Raw genomic sequence first — 12348 nt, 5'->3', positions numbered from 1 at the left:
AAGCTTTGCCTGAGTCTCCATGAACTTATGATGATTGACTAGGGAGGTGCTGAAGAAAGAATACACACACTCCAACAAGCTGAAAAGCTCCACAGCCTCTGGGACAGCCTTGCAAGTATTGCACAAAACCAGGTTGAGTTGATGAGCATAACAATTCACATAGATAGCCTCAGGATGGAGCCTTCTAAAATGTGCTTGTACACCTCCAGTGGAGCCACTCATAACGGCTGCACCATCATATGTTTGTGCTACACATTTAAGCTCTGCAAGACCATAGTTTTGGATCTGCTGCTGAATCTCATTTGCAATGGACTGGGCATCAAATGATTTTATCACTGCTAGTGCAAGGAAACGCTCCTTCACTGCCCCCTCTGACACGTACCTGACACAAACAGCTATCTGCTCTGCCTTTTCATCCCTCGCCTCATCTGCCATGATGGCATAGACTTTAGACTTTGTCATTTCAGATACAATGACACTAGTAACTTCCTGGGCACAAGTCAATCATGTCATTCTGGGATGTTGGCGAGATATACTCTGCATTTGATGGGGGATTATGTTTTTGAAGAAAAGGATCGAACTCCTTCAAAAGCTCCATGCACGCAAGAAAATTCCCTCTGTTTGGGCTGTCTTCACCTTCATCATGGCCACAAAAAGGGAGTCCCTGTCTCCCTAACATAGAGGTGACTGCAACAATTCGTCTGAGATACTCTCTTCTTTCAACTATCTCACTCACATTTGCAGTTGCTATCATCTGTGCAACGTTTCCCTGTTTGCTAGTTCCCTGGTAGCTTTTCCATGTAACAACACTGTCCTTATGTGTTTGAGCCATCTCATGCTTGCCAAAGATGGCTAAAGCTTTCTTCCAGTTCTTGCAACCGCTACTGACCAAACTATCATGTTGCAGAAAGCTGCATTCTGGTTGACTGAGTATTCTAACCAGTTGTGCTTTTCAAACCAGCGGTGGTTAAATGCTCGCTTCTGTGTACCAAAAGTATCATGTGGATAGCTCTTCAGCTTCACCTGTCTGGGCCCTGTGTCTTTGTCATCTAAATCAAACCCTGCAGTAGAATGAGTTGCTGCAGCTGCTTCATCATTTTCCCTCTCTTGACCTGTTTGCTCTCCTCTCTCTGTAATAACTAGATCTTCCTCTGCTTCTCGATCCATTTGCTGCAGCTCCTCTGTCTCTCCTTGCTCTCTCTGACTTGAACTTGCCTGTTGACCTTTTTCTCCCTCAGCCTCTCCTTCTGCCTCACCCTTCAAGATACATTAAAACATACTGAATTGTAATGTAAATTGCTAATATCACGATTTCTGCTCATGGGCCACAGTAATTTGTTGCTCCCAAATATTTTGAAGTTACAAACATTACATTTGAGCACGCATGTGACTAAAATGGTTGCAATTTAAAGCCCTGAAAAATATTACTAAATTACTTGAATTGAAGTAATATTAAAATAGAACCCTCAAAAATATGTGAGTCAGGCTAATTTGACTTATATATATCTTTGCTCTCTCTACTTTCTAACCTTGACTCTCCTAAATGAAAGCTCAAGTTAAACAGGTGTTATATGTTGTACCGTGACTGAAATGTTTCATATTTCATATCCATATTGAGTTCCATAACATTCTAATCAGACTATATGCATCACAAATGACTCCATCCTGTGAAATCTTTGACTCACCTCTCCAGCAGAGGTCTCTCCCCTCTCCCTCTTTGTGATCCTCTGCCCTGACTCCTACAGGTTAATGGGGATGGAGGAGTGATTATTATTATTTCCACTGATGATAACCATACCTGAATGAGCTCAGCTCGATTTTTCAGAGCTAAAACGAGTGACAGAAATTAACATTATGCTAACAATTTAACTTAGTGCGCTAGCCAGGTTTTTATTTATCAAAATGGGAGCACCTGGTTCATTAATTACATGGGACTCTCTGCTGTTAGCTGGAGCTAACTAATTGTTACTACCAGCCAGTGATGAAGACTTACTTTCTTGAAAAACTTGCGTATATCCATGATTTCTTGCTGTTTGGCATGTACCCTAGTGTGTCCGCAGGTGTATACGAGCGGAGTGTAAAGTAGCAGTGAAAACGAGGACTGGATTTTCAGTCATGTGGATGTCCCCTGTGAACAACTGGAACGGATTGGATAACGAAGCACTGACGCTACCTTAACAGTGTAAAGTGAAAGGGACCAACCGAGTTATGATCATATTTATGTGAATAGCGACAGGTTTATATTATTATTTCTTTAAACCCATATTCCTGCATCTTTATATTGAATTTGTCTGCAAGTTCTGTAAAAAAAAAAAAAAAATCGAATAAATAAAAAAAAACAAAAAACTAAACACCAAATTATTTAGGGGGGCTTAAGAACATTTTAGGGAGGCTTAAGCACCCCTAAAATAGGCCTAACGACGCCACTGACAGAGCCAATGTTGTCTTATGGAGCTGCATTAAAAAAAGAACACGCGGCACATGGAAATCAAAACTGTAGTTCTCACTTCTGATTTGGTGATTGGGATTTTTTTGTTAGGGTTATCCTTGCGATAGAAAAATGCTTGACTGACGGGGTCATTGTCTTCCTTCTCAGAGTCCAAAGGAACAACCTAAAATGAAATGTTACAGAGAGGCCTGTGTTTATATTCACATTGTAAATAATGGCCCAGTGGAGTTGAAAACATTTTTTTAAAATATAATGAACAACAAACAAAACAAAAATATTTTAAGAAAAGTTTGATGAATTATTAAAACTCACAATAATCACAAACTCGTCTTCCCCGCCCTCAGGAATGTCTTTAACCAGTTTTTTTAAACTTTCCGTCATCTCCTGAAGGATGGAGGAGACAACATGTGTGTTAATATTATTGTTTTGTTAATCTTGTTTTATGAGCTGTTCTCATTCTTACCAATTTTTCCTGTTTATGTTTTTTCTTGACCTGGGAAAGGGGCAAAGCAGGACAGTGAAGAAAAGGATTTAGTCAGTGCAGAAAACACAATAACTCGAAACCAAATGTTTAAAGAAAATCTGTTTTTCTTAATTTCTCTGTTTCAAACAGGATTTTTTTTACCCACCAAATTCAAACTGTTCCAAAACGTTATTTACGATATATAGTACTGTACAAACATTTTAGGCAGGTGTAAAAAAAATGGTGTAAACAAAGAATCCTTTGAGAAATATAAATGATTGTTTATCGGCCCCAAATTATTTCTGCAGCAGGACAACAACCCCAAACATACAGCCAAAGTCATTAACATTATCTTCAGAATAAAGAAGGACAAGAAGTATTGGAAGTGATGGTATGGCTCACACAGAGCCCTGATCTCAACATCATCGAGTTTGTCTGGGATTACATGAAGAATGTGATGATGAATGTGTACTGGATGTGAAGAGTGTACTGTGTGATAAGGTAGTGTCAGAACAGCACACACCACTTGTCCTGTCATGAATCTATAATAAGGCTGATTTTGTATTGGTTTTTTCCCCTTGCAGCAGCTTGGCTATGATTAACTTACTAGTTTTCCTTTCAACAACACACTCGTCCAGCTTCAAGTAAAGAGAATTATATTCTAAGTTTTGTTGATGAATCATGAAAGACTACTACTGCATGAGACAAGCCTGGACATGTCTGAGAATAAGAACCGCTGTGTCAGCCTCTGATGACAATTTAGGTTATGTCTACATGTACATGGCTTCAGAATCAGAATCAGAATCAGAATACTTTATTAATCCCGAAGGAAATTAGGGTTACAGCAGGCAGCACGCTAATGGCGCATGCGCACTTACTTCTTTGATAAACACAACCTTTTATGTGCCTTTTGACTTTTTGCCAAAATGTAAACTGTTCTGTAAACTTCTCTCTCTTTTCCTTCCAGTAAACCCTAAGTATCTCCTCAAAAAAGCACTGTGGGAGAAACCTGGACACCTGCCATCAGGGACAGCAGCATAAAAATGACATATTACACAGCCAATGTTGTCTTATGGAGCTGCATTAAAAAAGAACACATGACACATGGACACATGTGTCATGTGTGACACATGGAAATCAAGGCTGTAATTCTCACTTCTGGTTCGGCGATTGGGATTGCTTTGTTAGGGTTATCCTTGCGATAGAAAAACGCTTTACTGATGTCTTCCTTCTCAGAGTCCAAAGGAACAACCTAAAATGAAATGTCACAGAGAGGTTTGTATTCACATTGTAAATAGCGGCCCTGTGGAGCTTGGAAACATCTTTTAAATAAAATTAACAAAAATAAATAAAATCAAAATTTTAAGAAAAGTTTGACTAATTATTAAAACTCACAATAACTTCAAACTCGCCTTCCCCGCCCTCAAGAATGCCTTTAACCATTTTGTTTAAACTTTCCCTCATCTCCTGAAGGATGGAGGAGACAACACGTGTGTTATTATTATTGTTTTGTTAATCTTGTTTTATGAGCTGTTCTCATTCTTACCCCTGACATTTTCGGTTCCTCTTTTTTCTAGAATTGAGAAAGGGGAAAAGTGGGAGGGTGAAGAAAATTATTTATTCAGTGCAGAAAACACACAGCAAGCATGATCACATGATGCCAACCTATAATTTGCATATATATTTAATTTTATCCAACAGCAGCTTAGTTTTCTTTTCAACAACACACTTTCCCAGCTTCCACTAAGGAAAATGATATTGTAAGTTTGGTTGCTGATGAATGATCAAAGACTAAATATGGATTGAAATAGTGTTTTTAAGCAACATTGACTACAACAAGCCTAGGCATGTGTGAGAGTAAGAGCTGCTGTGTCAGCCTCTGATGACGGTTTATGTCCACGTGTACACAACTTTTTTTGTAAACACAGCCTTTCCTGTGTCTTTTGGCCTTTTCTCCAAATGTAAATGTACTTTGTATCACCAAAATCTGATCTTTTGAAAAATTTTCCCAGGGTGGGGATTTGTTAAAGCTCAGGTTTCTCTTTTTCCCTCCATCCATGCATCCCATTCAGGGTGAATACTTGACTTGTAATACAGGCACATACATAAAAACATAGCTGCATACCGTGGCTTGACCCACACAGCGGTACAGATCCCGAGTCATGACCCTGTGTAGAATCTCCCTTGCCTCCTTCAGAGAATCTGAAGAAGAGTTGAGTATTCTTTCAATGACCTGATCTACAGAGTAAACACAGAAATAAATTGGAAGTTAAGACAGTTCAAACAATACAGTTCAGCTTCACAAATTGATCAGAAGTGTCTTACAAAGTTATTTACACAAATTTGTATCACAAAAAAACAACAACTGTATTATTATGACAGACATTAGTAAATATACTGGGAGAGAGACAGAGAAATAATTTAGAATTTATACACAACATAGATTGAAGTCACTACCTGTCAGCTTCATGTATGCCTCCATTTTATCTTTGGCTTTGGAGAGAGGAACCTTCTTTGAAGTTCCATTTCCATTTGAAATTTCAATTTGGATGTATGGATCCTTATCTGCTAGTAGGAGGGCATCTTTGATCCTGGATATAGAGACACAACATATGACTTTAGGGGCACACTGCAGACAAATTAAATAATATTAGAAATAGAACTGTAGGTACTCACATAATTTCTACAGCCATTTTTATCTTGTGCTGGCAGGCTCTTCTGTGGATAGAGTGCCTTGTGTGGAATATGTCATACATATTTTCTATTTCCTGTTGACAACATGGTTTAGTTCTTGCTAGTCAGGTAAAAGAATTTCTGCTTAAAGATGATTTTAAAAAAGCAGGGATCAACACCTTGTCTCTAGAGCAAATGTGCTTACTCCCGTTCACATCACACACCCTGGCAAACATGATGAAGCGCTGATGGTCAAAGTTGTTCTGGATGCCCAGGTGGTGGCAGTCCCTGAGATAGGAGTGAGAAAATATGTGAAAACACACACACACACACACACACACACACACACACACACACAGAAAACAATTATGATAAACTCTTCAATGCACCCTTGAGTGTGTGGCACATAGTAAAAAGTGAATGCAGAACAAAGTGCACATAGTTTTGGACATTGCACCGAACTGAATATTTCTTTTTAAAGCAAGCTTCACCTGGCAAAGTAGTCAAACTTGTCAACATCAATGCCGGTTTCCTTGTTTGACACAATTTCATAGAGAAAGGATTTTTCCTTCTCTCGACCTGGATACTGCTGTGGAGATAAAGCCATTAGAGAAACATTAGATACTGACTTCTTCAGCAAAGATGATACTGAATTCACACAACTGACTAGTACCTTGTGCTGAGCTGTTTTTTTCTGAGTGTCATCAATCATTCCTTTAATGAACACCAGGTCGTTTTCCTTTTTGTCTTTTATTTCCAGCCCATACTGCTCCATCACTGGCTTCAGGCCATTTTCCTCCAGTAAGTAATCAAACATCTTTATGGAGGCTTCCTCATGCTGCAAGAATACGCAGACATGCATTTTAGTAGTGACAGGTTGAAAGTGAAAAAACAAACAAACAAAAAAACCCCAAGCAGATTAAAATTATTTTAATGCATATTTCAAAAATAACAGTCACAATATGCTTTACAAAGCCAGGTTACAACAATATACAATGTATAACAACTGAATTAAAAGTAATACAACATGAAAGGTAAGAAAGAGTTAAAAAGCAGTAGTGTCATGAAGCGCTCTGTGGCAGGCAGGAGTTGGACCCAAAATGCAGGACTCAGACACAAAGGATGAACTTAAAACCACAGCTTTAATTGCTGGCACGGGAAAACGAGTATACAATGCAAACTAAACTGGGAAATAACAAACTAAGACACAGGGAGCTCCACACAGCATGAGGGACGACGCAACACTGACTCAGAGAAACACAGGGTTTAAATACACTGGGAAGTACCGAGGGGGATGAGAAACAGAAAGAGGGCACAGCTGGGAGAAATCAGAACTGACGAGACAAGGAAGCAAAGTAGGATACACTGACATGAGACACAGACCTTCAAAGTAAAACAGGAAGTAGCACAGACGCAGACTTGACTAGGGGAGACAGAGCAACTAAGAAACACAGAGACAAACCATTAAGCAGAGGACTCTAAGAACCAAAATACACAGAGGGAAATACTAAGCATGGAACACAAGAAACTAGACTCGAGGGAGTAACAAAAGACCAACCATGAGAACATAATACACAATACAGAGTGACAGAAAACACAAGAAACTCAAAACATGCAAAGACACTGACCAAGAAACACAGACTTACACAGAACAGAGGGGGCACAGAAAAACATGAAGGGCAAGGGATCAAAACTAGAAACCATAGAATAAATCACACGAGTACAAAATACAAGAATCACAAAGGACTAAAAACGGTGGGTCAGGAGACCCAGGATCCTGACAAGTAGTTTGCTAAAAGTGATACAGATGTGTTAGCTCTCAGATATCACGTCTAAAAGCGAGCTCTATTATTGTGGTCAAGACAGTCATACTAATTAGAACTCTTTGAAACCTTAAATGTTTTCATTATATCAACATGAATTTGTTGATTGTGGGAGGAAAAGGATAAAACAACACTAACAGGCAACTAAAATGAATAAAGTGGTAGGAGTTTGGTTTAAAACACTGTTGGAAACATTTTGTTTTTTAAAGTACACTTCAGCTTTTTGATGTTATTTCATACGGTAAAACAACAGGAAGAACACAGCTTTTATGTCTGAATATTCACCATCTATCATCGCTAAACATGATGATAGATGCCTTTCTTTAAAATCCCCAGGAATACATGAGACAGGAATAACAAAGTCAAGACAAAACTCAAACTCATCACTGTAATAATGATAATAGTAACATAAAATTACCAAAACTAAGATTCACAACATATTATCTTTGTAAAGGGAACAAACAACAATATGACAATACAATAAACACAAAACAGGAAAAACTCAAACTGAATATAATAACCAAGGATTCAAAACTCCAAAATTATCACAGACCCTAAGAACCATAACACTGGGAAACAGGGAAAACCATGCAAAGTTTACAAACCAGTACCTCTAAAGGTCACTTATTAACGCAGTTTAATTAATCATTTTTTGGAATTTTCATGTACTTCAGTTTTAGGATGGCTACTACAATAAACTCCAAATGTTTTTTTGCTTACCTTCCACTTTTTATCACCTGCTTCGGGCATGAACATTCCATCAAAAAAATGAGAAAAGGGCCCGTGTCCTTTATGCAAAGAAATAAATATTTTAAAAAAACTCATGTGAATTTCGTGTGAATTATAAAGAAAATTATTTGTTATCTTTTTGTCAGGCATGCTTTATTTACGACTGACCAGTATAGACAGGGAATTTTGTACAAGTTAATTAAGGGTGTTGTGAATAGCTTCCAGACAAAAGAAAATATTGTGAAATTCAGATAGCATTTATTCTTGATATCTGTTGTGTTGGTATATTGTACATTATAAGTTTTTAAACTGCACATTGATTTTGTTCTCTGCCTGTTTGATACTTTATTTGTCAGTCCTAACAAATAAAGGCCAAGCTTAACATATTATTTACAATACGAGAATAGTTTCACTTTATTTTTACAATTGCCATCTGCAGCATCTAATATTTGTAATAGAGAAAAGGTGTGTATTACTTACCCAGGTCATGGCAAAGACCTGCAATTTGCACACAGAGGACATCTCGTTCATTGATGTCAAGTTCTGGCTGCTTCACCTTGAGGGCTTTAGCAAGCTCTCCTGCTAAGTATGCCACCCTGTATAGTACACACGGAAAGACAGAGTTCACCATGCAACACACTGAAAAACACTATACTGGTATGTCTGCAAACCTGTTGACATACCCAATAGAGTGTTCAAAGCGGTTGTGCGATGCTCCTGGATAAACAAAATATACCCCCCCAAGTTGCTTGATGTTTCGTAGTCTCTGAAACTGAGGGGTGTCTATGATCTTGACAAGAAGTGGGTGCAACTCGATGTGGCCATGAATGGGATCATTAAACACCTGTGTGAGGAACAAAGAAGAAGACAAAAAATTACAAGAAGAGAGAAAAAAAAGAATAAAACTATTTCCAGCTCTTTCCCAGTAGCAGGTAGCAGGTCTTAGTCTTTTTATATTTAATTCCGTTTTTTTTTTTTGCTTTTTTTTTTTTAAACAGTGGTAAGCAAGCATTGAGGCTGATGCTAAGCTAATGGTCTTCTAGTATCATGCTTGCTACTATGGTAATGGCAACTTGAAGGAATTTTAAAGGATATTTTATTTTACATTGATAGTTACAATCCTTTTGAATATTTTTGATACTGTACCGAATTTCCCAGAGGAACCCACCCGAGGGATTAATAAAGTTCTATCTTATCTTATTTAATCTTAAATGATAAGAATAAGTTTTGTCAAGTAGTCATGTTAAATCACCTTGTTTAAATCTTTGATGCCAAGGTGCTTCTTCATAGTATTGTAGATTGTAAGACGGACACTGCGATGCCTAAAGAGTAAAAAACAAAACAAACCCCCCCCCCAAAACATAAAGCATAGCAGAAACATACTAAATTAACTGAGTGAACAATGCAACTTCATTTAAAATGGATAAACTTACTTTATGCCAATTTTCTCCAACTGATAAGGAGTTACCTGAGAAAGATCAGTGATGTTTTGTTCTAGGCACATAAGGAAACAGATAGGAGTCATGACACACATCTACTGTGACTATTATTATTAGGAATATTGGCATGAAAAGAAACAAGAAAAAAGTATTCTAGCCATTAAAAGAATGAGTTTAATGTACTAAACCAGATAACTAACTTTTTATTTTGTCTTCATATTCTTTAAAGTTAGAACACACTTCTTCCAAAAACCCCTTCTGGACAGCCACTGGAATTTTGCAAGTGCCAGTGTTGGGATCATCACCATCGGTTGGTATCTACACATAGTACACATAGTTGATTAGTAAAATCAAGATAGCAGAGTTATGGAAGTGTAATCTGAACTGACAATTCTGACAAAAATCTATTATTTTTAATTGCAACTTCTATCATATCACTTTTTAAATCAGTAATGTCTAACTACCATTAGAAACAATAAAGTAGTACCTCAAAGGGTCTTTTTTTGCACCCTTCTTGTTTGCCACTCTGTGTAATCAGGAAAGGATATTTTATTTTACATGGATAATTACAGTCCTTTTGAATATTTTTGATACTGTACCAAATGAGAAAAATAGGTTTTGTCAATTCACCAGTTATTATAAGATAAAGACCGAGAGTTATGTTAAATCACCTTGCTTTCTTTGGTGTCAAAGTGCTTTTCCATAGTGTTGTAGATTGGAAGATGGATACTATCCCTTAAGAGTAAAAAAACTAACAAAAACCCCCATAAGAAAGCATAGCAGAAACATACTAAATTAACTGTGTGAACAATGCAACTTCTTTTAACATGCATAAACTTACTTTATGACAATTTTCTCCAACTGATTAGGAGTTAGCCGACGAAGGTCAGTGATATTTTGTTCTGGGTACATAAGGAAACAGTTAGCAGTCATGTGATACATTTACTGTGACTATTATTGTTAGTAATAATGGCAAGTTAAGGCCTGATGAATAATTACAAGCATAAAAAGGGGCAAGCATGCTGTTCCCTAAAAATAACTATCTGATATCATTCTGCTCTTTAATTTGAATAGTACCCTGTTTTTATTTCCTGCCCCTTTCCAGTTCAAGTACAAATGCTTGGTTAATGAATTATGTTTTGTGTTTTTCTTTAATGCTTTTAAAAATGTTTAGAATATTTTGGGTGGAATTTCTTACAGTTGAGCAGTTTGTAAAATGTATCACTGACTTAAATCAGCATACAGTACAGCAGGTATTTACAAGTTTACAAAAGTAGTAGCATTTGAACAAAGTAGTAGTATTTCCCCTAAGCACTAGTATGAAAATATACTTAACGTGCCTAAAGTACTCATGTGTACTCAATATATTATACTTTCGAATAACTGAACAATTCTGACACTAACAAATAGATTTGTGTTACAATAGATGACAAAAATGATGAGAATTTAAAATGAATTAAATCTTAAGTAAATACTTTGGATTTCCTCGTAAAAATTAAGGGAGGAGAAAAAGAGAAATTATTAGTTCAACACATGCAGAAATTAGAACAATTAAATACTTGTATAAAGTAAAGATGCATTCAACAATAAGATGAAACCAAGTTTGTAAACAACAGAAACATTTTGCAGAATGTAATTTCCATTATACTCAATTTCTTCTTTATTTCTGCTTTCTTAATTACTCTTTATGAATAACACATTACAGACACATTGGCAATCATTTTCACACAATCATCTGTGATAATTGCAATTATCAAGAGACATGTTATGTATGTTTGTGTCAGTTACCTTGGCAATAGCAATGAATCTGACTTCAGTCTGCATGAAAAGGATGTCCTTGTTACTGATAATATGCACTTCAAGCTGTCCTCTTTATATAAAGAGATGTTTGGTGTTCAGTCTCCTCCCCCTGTGCTTTCTGTATTTCTATTTGCGTGTGTGTGTGTGTGTGTACGTATCTATGGGTGTGGCGTTGAGATCACTGCTGCAATACCTGTGCAGAGGATTTAGTGAATCTATTTTCAGAAAGAGAATATTGTTTTCATAATTACTAATAATTTTCATAATTGTGTATTTGTAGCTCTGAACAATCGTGTTGTGTTTTATGATTCTCCTCCAACCTTTGCTCTCATCCTGTTTTTCTGTCTCTCTCTTTGTGGATGTGGCACTTTCACTCCTCTCGATTAACCAATTCCACATTGTTACATTACTACTGTGACACCTGTGTGTAGGATTATTATTTATTTTCAATCAAGTATTCATAATCCTGTTATTAGAAATAAATGTATTAGAAAGGAAAATGGAAAACCTATGACCAGAGGTGGGTCGAGTATCCAAAAATTGTACTCAAGTAAGAGTACCATTACTTTAAAGAATTACTACGCCATTTTTTTTCCTGGTGCAAGTCCCTAATACTAGATTTACTAGCCCTGCGCAAATTTGCGTAAATTCCCCTGACCCTAACACCTCTTGGCACCCAGCTGAGATTTTCACAGGCCTTCAGCTCCATTGTTCTCCTGCTTTTGTTGTGCAAACACACCCTCCCCCAACCCTCAACCATGAGAGATTCAGGTCCTTCCTTACCTGCAGCGTACAATACACCATGGTAGTTTCTATGTGCAATACTTCTCATATGCAATATTAGTTCTTGTCAATCCTTGTCACTACATTGCATGCCTGTCCATAAACATATATACAACGAGTTGTACACATATTTATATAGCCACACCTTACATAACATGCATAAAGTCTAGTTACACACACACACACACA

General features: G+C 37.0%; 2 protein-coding genes across 2 annotated transcripts in view; both read right to left on the bottom strand.

The window, feature by feature from the left end:
• Positions 1–2930, bottom strand: part of LOC102198634 (deoxynucleoside triphosphate triphosphohydrolase SAMHD1-like) — a 5650-nt gene extending 2720 nt beyond the window's left edge. Inside the window, exons 1-4 of the mRNA XM_005740533.1 lie at positions 2913–2930; positions 2762–2833; positions 2508–2612; positions 1686–1739 (exon numbers count right to left, since the gene is read on the bottom strand). Of these exons, the coding sequence (XP_005740590.1) occupies positions 1686–1739; positions 2508–2612; positions 2762–2830 (228 nt within the window). The 5' untranslated portion in view covers positions 2831–2833; positions 2913–2930. The remainder of the gene's footprint in view (positions 1–1685; positions 1740–2507; positions 2613–2761; positions 2834–2912) is intronic.
• A 1033-nt stretch (positions 2931–3963) lies between these two features.
• LOC102198350 (deoxynucleoside triphosphate triphosphohydrolase SAMHD1-like) lies at positions 3964–9002 on the bottom strand (the record flags this gene model as incomplete). Its single annotated transcript, XM_005740532.2, has 13 exons — positions 3964–3990; positions 4069–4164; positions 4308–4379; positions 4459–4485; positions 5038–5150; positions 5370–5503; positions 5589–5680; positions 5765–5873; positions 6077–6171; positions 6259–6423; positions 8129–8196; positions 8618–8733; positions 8821–9002. Coding segments are annotated over 13 exons (1296 nt in total), but the record flags the coding sequence as incomplete, so codon positions are not given.
• Positions 9003–12348: the final 3346 nt, after the last annotated feature.

This window comes from Pundamilia nyererei, unplaced genomic scaffold (assembly GCF_000239375.1).
Source record: "Pundamilia nyererei isolate P.nyererei 1_Seehausen unplaced genomic scaffold, PunNye1.0 scaffold00100, whole genome shotgun sequence".
Taxonomy (NCBI): domain Eukaryota; kingdom Metazoa; phylum Chordata; class Actinopteri; order Cichliformes; family Cichlidae; genus Pundamilia; species Pundamilia nyererei.
The sequence above is the reverse complement of the archived record's forward strand: the minus strand, read 5'-3'. Positions and strand labels throughout refer to the sequence as shown.